The 13,133-nt window shown below is 64.8% G+C and overlaps 1 protein-coding gene across 1 annotated transcript in view; it reads left to right on the top strand.

Moving 5' to 3' along the window:
- Nucleotides 1–950: 950 nt before the first annotated feature.
- Nucleotides 951–13,133, top strand: part of CASKIN1 (CASK interacting protein 1) — a 33,903-nt gene continuing 21,720 nt past the window's right edge. The window contains exon 1 of the mRNA XM_056338312.1: nucleotides 951–1,159. Coding sequence (XP_056194287.1) covers nucleotides 1,066–1,159 — 94 coding nt within the window. The 5' untranslated portion in view covers nucleotides 951–1,065. The remainder of the gene's footprint in view (nucleotides 1,160–13,133) is intronic.

Here is a 13,133-nt window from a genome sequence, read left to right as displayed (position 1 = left end):
CACCCGTGCAGCTGCCTGCCACACCGCCCGGCAGTGACCAGCACGGTAGTGACCAGCTGAGTACCAGCCTTTTGGACCAACGTTGGTTTGCCAGAGCCGGGACCTCCTCAAGACTTTTAGACAGTAACTCATCTGGGAGAGAGAAATTTGGGCGTGATTTTGTGCGGGCGACGCTGCGCTCTGCTCCGACCAGGTCCCATTAGCATGTCAACGCCTTCTCCATTGCTGGCCCTATTTCTTATCTGGTTCATCAGCATCCTCAGCAGTGTCAGGCACCCTCCGCACCTTTAACGTCTCAGTCATTGAAGTCATAAAAAAGTATAAGAGGACAAATGTCACTGGCCATTGTGTCTACAAAAGTGAAATTAGGCAGTAGTCAGGGCTTTATGCAAAGAAATTGCAAGGCTGCTCCAGCCTGGTTCCCAGGATCAGGCACCACAGGCTGGCGGTGGGCGACTGCAAGGGCCAGGCTGGGTGGCGGGCTGGGGGCGGGGGAAGGGCCCTCCGGAGCGGGGCCGGGGGCCGCGGCGTGCCCCGGGGGAGGGTCTGCCGGGCCCGCCAGTCCCCGGCTGCGGCCCCAGCCGTCCCCGGGCGGCACCGCCGGGCGCCGGGTCCGCCCCGAGGAAGAGGAGGCCCCGGTAGTCTCGCTCGCCGCTCCCGCCGTGGCCGCTGAGACCCGACAGCTCATTACACGCCACGGCTGCGCGGCGGCGGCCCCCGCGGGGCGTCCCCGGGCCCCGGCACCTTCCCCCGCGCCGGGGAGGGGGATCCCCGTGCCCCGCCCGCACACACCGGGCCGGCCCCCTCCCCCTCCTCCTCCGCTGCCCACCGCGCTCCCGGTGCGGCCCCCCCGCCCCGCCGCGCCCCGCCCCGCCCCGGGCGCCCGCCGCCGCCGCCGCCGCCCCCGCCTCCGGAGCGGGCTGGGCGGGGGGGCCCGCGCCGCGCCGTGCCGTGCCGTGCCGTGCCGTGCCGAGCCGCGCCGAGCCGAGCCGCCCGCCCCTCGCCGCGCCGCGGAGGATGCTCGGGCCGTGAGCCCGCAGCCGGCAGCCCCGGCGCCGCGGAGCCATGGGCAAGGACCAGGAGCTGGTGCAGGCGGTGAAGGCGGAGGACGTCGCGGCCGTGCAGAAGCTGCTGCAGAGGCCCAAGCCCGGCAAAGCCAGTGAGTGCTGCGGCGGCGGGGCCGGGCCGGGCCGGGGGGCGCCGCGGGAACGGGCCGGCCCGGGCGGGGGGGCACCGGGGGGCCGGCGGGGCTCGGCGGCTGGGGGCACGCATCCTGCCCGCTGCTCGCGGTGCCCGGCTGGGATGCCGCCCTGCCCGGCCCCGGAGCATCCCCGGCCCATCCTCGGGGAGGGGTGGTGCCGTGGACGTGCCGGGGACCCCCGGCGGTGGCTCGGGGTGGAGGGCGGGGGGGGGGGGCTGGCGGACGAGCATCCCCGGGCGCTGCGCGGGAGCTCGGCGCTGCACAGGATGGCCCCGCCGGCCCCGGTGCAACCCCCGGCAGGGCCGGGTACCGGCCGGGCTGCCCTTGCCCTGCGCCCGGGGGCAGGTCCCGAGCCCCGGGGGGGCCGGTGCGGGGCTGTGCACCCGGGGGGCTGCCCGGGGCAGGGGCAGGGGGTAGGTGCGTGTGCCCGGAGCGTGTGCGCACGGGGCGTGCGGGTGTGCAGCGGGGCTGCCGGTGCCCGCACACGTTTGCACGGCTCCGTGTGTGTGTGTGTCAGGGTCTGCGTGCGCGTGTGTGTGTGCCTGTGTTTGGGTGCGTGTCTGTGTTTGTGTATCGGTGTGTACCCTGGCATATGTGTGTTTGGATGTGGCTGTGTTGGTGTTTCTCCGTGTGGGGGTGTTTGGATGTAGCTCCACGGGTATCTCCCCGTGTGCATCTCTGCGGTGGGCTTTGCACGTCTCTACGTGTGCACCCGCGTGTGTGTGCCCAGGCGTGAGGCTGCGGGGGTGTACGTGTGTCTACGTGTGTCTCTGTGTGGACGTGTGTGTAGCTCCAGGAGTATCTGCTCTCTGTACCACAGAACTGCTCTGTTGAGGCGCTCCGCCTGGGGCTGAATTATTCATGGTGCTGATGCAGCCGCAGGTTTCAGGCCTGGTGCGTGGGGCCGACCTGGGGGGCCAGGGACCGTCCTTGGGCATGGGCAGGGACCACAGGGAGCACTTGTGTGGCATCAGCTCACTGGGCACACAGCCCCTTCGCCACCGCGCCCTGTGTCCCTCCCTCCCAGGGCCCAGTGCTCCCCGACCCTGGGCACCCCCGTGGCCCTGCAGCCATGCAAGGCTGGTGTGGTGCCCCCGTCCCTGGTTGTGCAGGGTTGCTGCTGGCTGAGCAGGGTCAGTGTGGTGTCCCCTGTGTCCTGGTGCTAAGCAGGCATACCCCATGTCCCTGCTGTAGTGCAGGGCTGGCGTGGCATCCACCACATTGTCGGTGCCACACAGGGCCATTGCGGGGTCCCTCGTGCTGTGCAGGGCCAGTGTAGTGTCCCTCGTGTCCTGGTACCGTACAGGGCTGGCATGGTGTCCCCTCTGTCCCCAGTGCCATCATTTCTGTTGCTGCCAAGGGACTGTGCAGGGGGAGGAGAGGCTCCAGCTTAAAGCCCCCGTCATCCCAACCTGCTCCAGGTGCTGCTGCTGCCGTGGCCTCTGAGAGTGGCATGTGGGGATGGGGATGACACCTGGCCTGTGCCCAGCGCTGTCCCCCACACACCCCTCTCCAATCCCTGCTGGCCTGGGTGCACAGCTGGTGTTGCTGTGGCAACGGCCAGAGGTGCCGGAGTGCCACCACCTCCTCCTGCATCCCTCTCCTTCCCAGCCCTGCTTTGCTGCATCTCCCACCCTGGCCGCTCTCCCGCTGCAGAGCCCTCCAGCTGCCGGGTGGGATGGCCACGGGGACCAGCGGTGCTCCCCGTGCTGGGCTCACAGGCAAGGGACAAGGGACACCCAGGGAGGCCGAGCCTGGCCAGCCTCCTGTTGGGGAGATTCCCACTGTGGGCCTGGATGCTTGCCCTGTGCCCTGGCTGGGCTGCGTGTCTCCGGCTCTGCTGAACCCGCTGGTGCTGGGCTGCTCTGGCGTCGCTTCCCTGCAGGACCCGGCTCTCCTGCCCGGCAGCAGGGTGCATGTGTGGCGGTGGGTGCCGTGCCCCCAGCCTCGGGTACCTGAGCACCTCTGGCTGCAGTGGCAGGGCTGGGGGAGCGGTGCACGGTACAGGGTGAGAGCACCAAGCAGGGACTGTCCCCGTGCTGTGGCATCCCCATGTTGCCCTGTCCCCTCCGCACGCGAGTCCCACGCGTGCCTCCGGCACTCTCTGCGCTGCGTGGCACCAGTAAGATTTGTAACTTAGCTCTGTTATCTGGATAATATCCTATTCATGTGGGGTTTAATAAAAGATTTTAAAAATCCCTGCGTGAATTAACACGGGTTGCTATGGCGATGTGGGGCCCGATTTAGCATGTAGCATGTGGAGTACGAGTTTGTGGGGCCCGGGCTGGCCGCAGCGCGCACCGCGCTTGCTTCCCGGGCATCCATAATTGATGAGGTTGTCTGAAAGTTACGCAAATCAGATGCAGGGATTTGGCAGCAAACTGTTTCCCTCCTTGTCCCCTCCTCCCTGGTGCTACCTCGAAGAATTGTAGTGACTTGGCGTTTTCCCCTCGGTTCCCCAGCTCGGGCACCATGGGATGGGACGGGGCCCTGGGGTGTCCCCAGCAGCAGCCCTGCCGGCCGCACCGTTCCCAGCCCGGGCACCTGGGGCTGTGGGCAGCGGGGCACGGGGCTGCGATGCGCCGTGCTGGGGAACCATGGTTCCTCATCCATGCTGTGTTGGAGCAGGCTCCTTCCCGGTGAGGCCAGTGTGTTTGTTCACTTTGGAAACTGCTCCTGTGTGGTAGCCACTGGTGCCGTAGGAGAGACCTCGAGCCAAGGGTCAGAGCTCCCTGCCCCAGCTTTGCCTCATGCCAGGCTGCGGGGGCTTTGCAAAGTGCTTCCACATGCGGCAGCTTGGTGTGGCTAAGGAGATGTCCCAGCATGAGGCCCCGTGGTGCCAGGGCGAGCATCTGGTGGTGGCAGGGGCCGGCTGCAGTCTGGCCGTGCAGGTGGGAGCCAGGGCAGTGTCCTGTGGGGCTGCACTGCCCACCGCATGCCTGACCCCTGGTGCCGTCATGGTCCCCCAGGTTGCAGCTGGGGCTTGTGTCCCCGTGTGTTGCTGGAGCTCTGGGTACCTCACTCCGGGACACCCGGGGCTGGGTGAGCCATGCTGCCTGGCTGGGCTTGGGAGCTGGGCATGGTGTCCCACATCCCCTGCACCCTGCTGTGCTCGGCTAACCCAGCCCAGCCTGGCCCCACTGCCCAGGGGTGTGGGTGCCAAGGTGTGGGCAGCTCTCGTGGTGCCCCTGCCCTGGATGGGAGCGCCCCGTTCCCACGCTGCCACCTGCGCAGGGCTCTGCATCCTGCCCTGCGTGTTGCTGCCAGTACCCTCGGCATCCCAGGGCTTATCCCAGCCAGCCCTAGCTTCGCTGCTGTGCGTGGGGAGCAGGTCCTGCCCTACCCGGGGAGGGACCCCAGTCCTGCTGGCACCACCAGTGCCGCCCAGGCCCCATGGCTGCCTCCGGCCATGCTGCTCCCAGCTCCGGGCCAAGCATGGCAGTCAGAACCCACTACAGTGAAAAGACCAGGACAGGAGCCAGGCGGCCCCCGGAGGGGCGTGCGTGGTGTGGGCAGCCTGCCTGGGAGTGGGCAGCAGGGCAGGGACCCCAAAGCTCAGCAACCACCCTGAGGCTCCTCACCCTCTGGGGAGCTGCCATCCTGTGAGGACCCATCCCTGGGTGTGAGTGGAACTGCAGCCGCTGGGCAGGATCGCTGCTTCACCAGCACTCCGGGATGTGGGGGCAGCGGGAAGCAAGAGCCAGACCCCTTGGGGACATGGCCTCCCCAGGCAGGGCCTTGCTGGCTGCTCCTGCCCTCTGGCACGTCCTCCTGCACAGCGGCCAGTTAATTCTGGGTTTTTTTTGCTTGCATTTGATTGCATTAATAATCTCCTCTGATAACAGTATTTAATAAAACCAGGCTAATATGGCGCAGTTAGGAAATGTCTTTGACATTTTACAATTCAATTTCCATGCAGTAAAAGGCAGGGCAGCTGCAAATCCAATTGTGGTGCAGTGCCCAGGGCGCGTGTGGCCAGCAGCCGCCGGAGCTGCCTGGTTCCCCCCCGGCCCTCGGGTAATGCAGGAAGGTTCCCTGGGCCACAGCTGCTTCTAATGGCCCCCACTGCCACTGCCTGGGCACGGGTGCTGGGGCAGCCCCCCCTTACTGGAGGGGAAGCCTGGGCAGGGGGGAGCAGGCGGTGCTTGCCAGGATAGCGGAGCCCCTGGGTGCTGCCAGCCTCTGGAGCCATTGGTGTGGGAGAAAGGGGCTGTGGTGCCAGATCCTGTGGGAAGCTGGGGAGCTGTAAAGGGGTGCTGGGCCCCCCGTGCATTCACTGTCCCATGGCTGGGTGCTGCTCCAGCAGTCCCCTTGATCCCCTCAGCGTGGGTTAAGCGGTGAAACTCCAAGGCGGTGGCTGGGGTGTGCGGGGCGATGCTGTCACGATGCTGTCATGGGGTGATGTTGGTGCATCCCAGGCACGGGGCCTGGGGCTGTCCGGGATGGCAGTCGGGGCCGAGCAGCTCCTGCTGCTGCTGTGCTCAATGGTGTGTCAGCAGGTCCCTTAAACTTCTCGGGGTTCCTAGCCGGTGTGTGAAACCTCACTACTGGCAGGACTTGGCAGGCTGACGCAGGCTGGTGTATGCCAAGTTTCCTTACAGAGGGGGATTATTACTCAGCCTGGGGTGACATCTCATTATTTTACATTTTCTTGCCTCTCCAGCTGGGCTGGAGTTGTGGGTGCAAACCCTCCTCTGCCCCCTGCGCCCCCGGTACAGCTCCCATTTTGGTGCCACCGTGGGGTCCCTGTCCGCAGGGGGATGCTGCAGAGGACCTGGGGCTGTTGGCCACAGTGGAGCAGCAGGGCCATGGGCTGGCAGCTCTGCTCCCAGCTCGAGACTCCCTCGCTGGCCTGGATTTTCTCGCGGCAGTCCTGAATTCACCTGGCTTTACACCAATTAGCCCTTTGCCAGCGGCAGGTGGCCCCTCGTGCCCAGCAGTCTCCCGCAGCCGCCGGCCCTGGCTATCTCCCGCACGAGGACCTCACTGCCAGCTGCTGTGATGCTCCTTGCTGCCCATGCACTGTGGTGGGGTGATGCTCCCAGGGGTGGCTAGGGACGTGGCAGGACCAGGCTGCACCCGTGGGTGCTCAGGGTGCTGGTGGTGCAGCAGCGTTGGGTGCTGTGGGTTCCCTGAGCTCCCCTCCACAGCCAGCGCGCTGCCAGCCCATTGTGGTTTCCAGTAGCCAAGCTGGCGTCTGGCTCCTCTCCCCTGCGCTGTGCTCCCTTTAACCCTTCCCTCCCCTTCCCAGCTGCTGGGAAAGGCTGCCATCAGCCCCTTCCCTTGGTGCGCCCCCAGCCCCTTCCCGCTCCCCCTGTGTCTGCGGGGCACCGCATGGTGATGCCTGTGGAGTGCGGCTCTGTGGTGCTGTGCCAGGGCCTGGGTGGGTGCCAAAGCGGTGGTGGGCCCTTGGTGATGGTATCGTGGCAGGGGGGAGCTGTGGTATTGCCGGTGGGGTGAGCGGTGGAGGGGGCCGCCTGGCTCTGGGGCGATGCTCAGGGCTGTGCTTGCCCATGTTTACCATGGCATGTTTCATCCCAGTGCCAGTGTGGCATGTGCCGGGAGCGGTGTGTGCTGCTGCGCCGGGGCTGGGCATTGCCGGGGCTGGGCGCCGCTGATCACCCTGAAGAGCCGGGGCTGGTGAGCCCCTGGGTGGGTGCTGGCTGTGAACTTGCTGCACACTGCCCTTGCCAGCTGGTAGCTAAAGGTGCCTTTCGCAAGCATTCAGGCACTGTTGGGAGACTGTTGGAGAACTAATCTGTTGGTATTTAGTATTTAATGGCTGATACTGTTTCTGCTGGGCCAGGCTCCCACGGGCGAGGGAAGGGTGCTGGGAAGCAAAACTCGCTCGGGAGCACCTGGGCTCATGCTGGTGCTGCTCCATCACCGTTTTGTGACCCATCTGTGGCTGAGTGTGCCGTGAGCATGGGCTGTGCCAGGCTGGTTGCAGAGCCAGCATGCAGTGCTGATGTCCACCTCTGCCCCGGGTTACCATCCCACCCCGCAGCTGGGACACATGGGACTTGCTCTCCAGTCCCCTCTCCCCAGAGGGACAGGGCCAGTGCAGCCTGCCTGGTGCAGGAGCGATCCCACCGGTGGGCCGGCTCTTCATGCCGGGCTGTGAGGGATCTTTAAGCCGTAATGAAATGTTAATAGTATTTTCCAACTCAATACGGGAGTAGAAAATGAGGTGTTTAACGCTGGGCTCCGCAGCGACAGGAGCAATCAGCCTGAGAAATGGGAAGCCAGGGATGCAGCGCTGGCCTCGGCTTGGCCTGACAGCCCGGTGCTGCCAGACCTGCTCTGCTGATGGACAGGTACCGGTGCCTGGCATGAGCCTTTGGCCAGGGAAGCAGGGTGCCGGGGTGGCATAGGAGCACGGCTGGCAGAGGAGTGCCAGCTCTGCCTGGGTCTCCTTGGGTCTCACCAGCAAGGTCACTACCTGGTGGGAGCCGAGCAGACGGAGGTGGTTTTGGGGCTGGGGTCCCCCGGGGTGCAGCAAGGTGATGGGACCCTGGCTCTGTGCCCTGCCACAGCCCGTATCAGCTGGAGGAGGGAGTAGGTTGGAGATGGTGACCAAGTAGCTGCCGTGGGCACAGCCCAGACACTGTTTCTCCCAGCACCATGCCTGCCAGCAGCGGGCCACTCTGCACCAGCCCTGCACTGCCAGCATGCCTGCGTGTGCCCCTCTGCACCTGCGTGCATCTGTGTGCGTGCATCTGCCCCTGTGCGTCTGCGTGTGTCGCGTGCTTCTGTGCATCCCAGTGCCCACATCATGTGCCCGTGTGCATCTACCCTGGGCATCCGTGTGCCCGCATCTGTCTCCACTGGCTGCTTTGGCAGTGCCTCCTGCCCGGCCTGGCGTGGGGCTCAGCACCGGGGATGGCTCTCAGCAGCAGTGGCAGCAGCTGGCTGATCCCTTCCAGATGTGGCTGCCGGGAGCCCAGCTCTGTGCTGCCTCCTCGCTGAGGCCCACATAGGTTTTCGGTCCGTGGCTGCCGGAGCTGTTGGAGCAGACAAAGCAGCCGCCTGCCCGGCTCCTGCATTGCAGCTGGGCTGTTTACGGCACGCTCCTCGCGGCTGTGCGGCTCCGCAGCAGCTATTCAGCTATTCTCCTGGCTGCCTCCGCTCCGGCGTGCGGATCCTGGGGCTGCCTCTGACTAAGCCTCAGCCCCTGGCAGCAATGAGCCAGGCGGTCCTGCACTGCCCCTGCCAGCCCCCTGCCAGCCCCCGCCATGCTGGAGACACTGGGGATACTGGGATGGGTCCTGAGAGCCCTGCCCTTCCTCTGCAGCGCTGCTAGGCTGTCGGTGGCAGTGTGAGGCCTCTGGCTGGGCTGCCAGTGCTCAGGGCAGTTGCATGGCATCGCCTGGCTGCACATCGCTGCGCTGCCCATGCACCCTGGCAGTAACTGCATCGTCACTGAGCTGCCAGCCCGTGCGCCCACAGAGCTGCCCATTGCCGTGCCGGTCCTGCTGCGGGCACTGCTGGGAACGCCACAGCGGTGCAGGGGGGGTGTGGGTGGCCACGGTGCACCGGCACGTGCAGAAACCAGGCTGTGTGGACGGGGACAAACGATGGCACTAAAGGCAACATGTTTAAAATAGACCCTAGGGCCTGTTTTACCCACGTACGGTGTGGGAGCTCAGCACTGCAGCAGCGCCTGTTGCCCTCTGATTTATCTGGGCCACCTGCATGCACACACATGCACATGCATGCACACAGGCACGTGCTCTGTGTCCACCGGGGAGCTCCCCGCCACTTCCCAGCGACATTGAACTGGGTTCGTGGGAGGCCAGATGACAGTGACTGCTAGTTAATGATGCTTTAAGATACACAAAGCCACTGATCCCTCTCTGCAGGCCAGCATGGCTGGGGTTGGCCCTCCCTGGCCCCGCAGAGGAGGCAGGGATGGGAAGGAGGTGGGGAGGGTGGGGATGGGCAGGATCATCTCTGCCACGGGGTGGAGGTGAGTGGTGCCAGCATCTGCCCCTCTCTGCTCCCGTGTCCTGGGCGGCCTCTGCTCAGGCACTGAGGATGTGCGGTGCCAGTTGTGCTGGGATGTGGACGCAGTGATGGATGGGTGGATGCAGACTGGCAGTGGCCCTGAGCAGCCACATCCCATCCCCTGCTGTGGCAGCCTCACTGTGCTGGTGGTGACTCGTTCCAACCAGGCTGATTACTGAAAATTACCTGTTTGCCACCACCCCAGCGTGGGGAGAGCAGGCTGTCAATTAAGGCTCTGTGGAAGCGACACCAACATGCATTTCCGCAGAGACGAGGGTGGGCGTATGGCTGGCACCGGGCTGGCAGTGATGGGTGCGATAGGGCTGGCGCAATGCTTGGTGCTGGTCCCGTGGGGCTGAATGTGACACCTCCTGTCCCACCTGTGGGGCCAGAGCCGATGCATCGCTGCACTGCCTGCCCCCCTGCCTGTCCCTGCTGCCAGCTTCCCTGCATCCCCAGCTACACGGGGCCGAGTCACCGGCAGCCTTTGCAAGGCAGGGCAGCACGGCACTGTGTGTGGTTCAGGGGTCAGTGGGTTTGCTGGCAGCCCGGAGTGGGCAGGGGGCTGCCAGGACTTCACAGGCAGCAACCCTGTGCCCGTCGGAAGCATCTGCAGAGCCGGGGGGCTGCACGGCTGACCCCCAAACTGGGGCTGAGGGAGGCCCTGCAGTGCTGGGGGCGTCTGGCTGATGCAGTGTGGCTCGGCCAGGCTCCACGGCACCACACAGCAAAGGTCAGGTGAGGATACGGCTCGGTGATGCAGGGAGAATGGGAATGCTCGTGGGAGCCACTGGTGGGCACCTCTGACCCGGCACGGTGCTGGTGGGCACCATGGGGTGCTGGGTCACCTGGCCAGCTTCAGTCCTAGGATTTTAGTGGTGGGCTCTGCCTTGGGTACCCACGTCCCCTGTCCCTGCCTGCCCAGGCAGCCCGTAGGCTCAGCCACTCGTCCTCCCTCAGAATCAAAAAGTTTCCCTTTTTTAAACAAAAAAAATCACAGAGGAGTCCCCACTGCCTCTTGAAAGCTGTATTTAAGTTGCTTCATCCCGGCCTCAGGGGACAGCCCTGCGCTGCTGCAGCACCATGACTCAGGCTGCCATGGCCTATTGATTTTGAAGGGAAGATTTCTCCGCTCCCCAGGGAAGGTTCCGTGCAAGGGCTGGGTGTTCCAGACCGCCAGCAAGTGTGCGGGGCACAGGGCCAGCATCCCCCAAAAGTGCCTTGGGATTTTGGGAATGGCTTGTGATGGGCACTGGGGCACCCAGCTGTGGGTGTCCAGCTATGATGGGCCCTGTGGTGTCCAGCTGTGGTGAGCAGTTGTTATCCAGTTGTGATGGGCAGTTATCCAGTGGTGGTGGGCATTGGGGTGTCCAGCTGTGGTGAGCAGTTGTTATCCAGCTGTGGTGGGCATTGGGGTGTCCAGCTGTGATGGGCAGTTGCTATCCAGCTGTGGTGGGCACTGGGGTGTCCAGCTGTGATGAGCAGTTGTTATCCAGTTGTGGTGGGCACCAGGCTGTCCAGCTGTGGTGGGTTCTGGTCTCAATGGGTCCATCCCATCTCTGCCACCTCCTTGCCCCAGGCAATCCCTTCCCATGCAGCCAACAGCCTTCGAGCTTCCCGGTGCATTATTTATACAGTCAAAATCGATCAGAAGATGATAACAGCTTCATTAGCATCTGAACATCGCTTCAGCCTCGGTGCTTGGCACGACCTTGGCTGCAGGAGTACAAGCTTTTTGCTGTCTGACAGTGGTGAGGACTGGCTCCCCGCATCCCCATCTCCATCGGACCCAGCTGGGGCTGTTCCAGTCACCTCCGTGGGGCTGTGTGTGGCCACACACTCTGCCCGTGCACACGCCCCCATGGGGACCCCACAGCAGGGACCCCCTCCTTGCTGTGAGGAATAAGACCACTTGTGCCAGGGCTCCTCGTGCAGCGAGTGCTTGCAGCGCCTGTTGTTTGTGTGGCGCTCGTCAGCAAGGATATAATTAAGAGCAGCTATTTTGGATGCTTCCTTTATCCGGCAGCTCACGGCAATGCTGCTGCAGGGTCCTCCCTCCTCCTCCTAAACAGGAGCTTTGCCTTGAATATCTTTCCTGTGGATACTTGGTGTCATCCTGCTTGTGGGGTCCTGGGGGTCCCTGTTGTGTGTGCAAGGGGACACGTGAGGTCCTGCTGGCCACATGGGCTGTGGAGGGGGGAAGTGGCAGGGATGGTGGGGCCAGAGGAGAGGGAGACCACTGCAGTGGGGTGATGGAGGGGATGGGGAGGAGGATTTGAGGGGTTGCCCTGGCTCATTTGCCATTGCTGCCAAGCTGGGAGGGGGCAGTGACGGCTTTCCCCTCATTAAGTAGATGTTGATTTAGCGGAGGCTGGAGCCATCTGCTCGGAGCAGCCGCCGGCTCCCAGTGAGCTGGCGCAGCACTGCTGGGGGGAGCTGGGCGAGGATGTGCTTTGTCAGCGGGGGCTTGGCCGGGAGCCCCTGCGCCCCAGCCGGGCATCGATCACTGCTGGCGCTGTACTGGCTGCAGATGCAGGGGGCTGGTGCATGAGCATGCCAATAGGTGCTGTGTGGCCCCGCTGCTGGGAAGGGAGAGGAACTGAGCAGTCCCTCCATGTGTGGCCGTCGCCTCAGACGTGTTCAGGGACAGGGCTGGAGCAGCTGGGCATGGAGGTCTCCCTGTGGCATGTGCCAGGGTGCCCAGAGCTGTGGCTGGGCAGGGGGTCTCCCTGTGGTGTGCACCAGAGTGCCTGGAGCAGCGGTTGGCCGTGAGGGTCTCCCCATGGCGTGCACCAGGGTGCTTAGAGCAGTGGTTGGCCATGAGGGTCTTCCTGTGGCACGCACCAGGGTGCCTGGAAGCAGCAGTTGGGCACGGAGGGTCTCCCTGTGGCATGCACCAGGGTGCCCAAAGCAGTGCTTAGGCATGAGGGTTTCCCCGTGGCGTGCACCAGGGTTCCTGGAGCAGCGGTTGGGCACAAGGGTGTCCCCATGGCATGCACCAGGGTGCCCAGAGCAGCTGTTGGGCACAGAGGTCTCCCCAAGGTGTGCGCTGGTGTGCCCAGAGCTGTGGTTGCAGGGGGTCAGGGTGATGCACAGCCAGACCCTGGGGTCGGACAGGGCAGCTCCCTGGTACCCGCCCAGCCCTGCACGTGCAGCCGATGCGTGCGTCACCTGCCATCGCAGTGCCCGCCCGGGGCTGTCGCTGCGGTGGGGCGGCAGGCACAGGCCGGCACGTGCCAGGGGAGGCCGGTACCGGCGAGGAGCTCGCTGCATGCAGAGCGCCAGGCGGAATTCAAGCGTGCATTTAGCTACCGTGATTCTTGTCTTTAAGTAAAGGCATTTCTGGGAGTAGCGGCTGGGCTGAGCTCCCCGCGGCGGTGTTTACTCGCAGCAGACGCTGTTTGTAGTCGGTGTCTATGGCAGACGGCAGCGGCAGGAGCCGTGGGCTGGAGCCGGACCCAGTGGTGCCAGAGCTTGCTGGAGGCAGCGCAGCGTTCCCCTGGCCTGGGGCCTGCCTGACCCTACTCAGCACCATCAGGCCTCTCAGGATGCTCACAGGGTGCAGGGCGCCCCAAGAGCTGGGGGGGGGGGGGGGGGGGCGGCTGTGCCATGGGGCTGCGATGCAAGGGGAACCCTGTGCTCCCACGTGGCATGACCATTACCTGAGCAGCCCATGGGGAGCAAAGAGGGGACACTGGGGTGTCACCAGTGTGGGGCTCAGGCGATCTGAGCAAGGACCCCAGTGCTGGGGTTGCCATTGTCCCTCTGTGCTGCAACATCTGCCTGATGGCTCCGGCATCCACCTCTGAACGGACAGGGCGGGACGGTGCCCGTGGGTGCTCGCAGGTGCTCGGTGATCTCTGTCACCCTGCCAGCGATCCCAGCAGGGAGGATGGCCAGGGACATGCTCGGTGCCTGCTGGCAG

Source organism: Falco biarmicus, chromosome 4, assembly GCF_023638135.1.
Source record: "Falco biarmicus isolate bFalBia1 chromosome 4, bFalBia1.pri, whole genome shotgun sequence".
In the NCBI taxonomy this organism is placed as follows: domain Eukaryota; kingdom Metazoa; phylum Chordata; class Aves; order Falconiformes; family Falconidae; genus Falco; species Falco biarmicus.
Note: the sequence above shows the minus strand (reverse complement) of the source record. Positions and strands in the feature narration are given on the sequence as shown.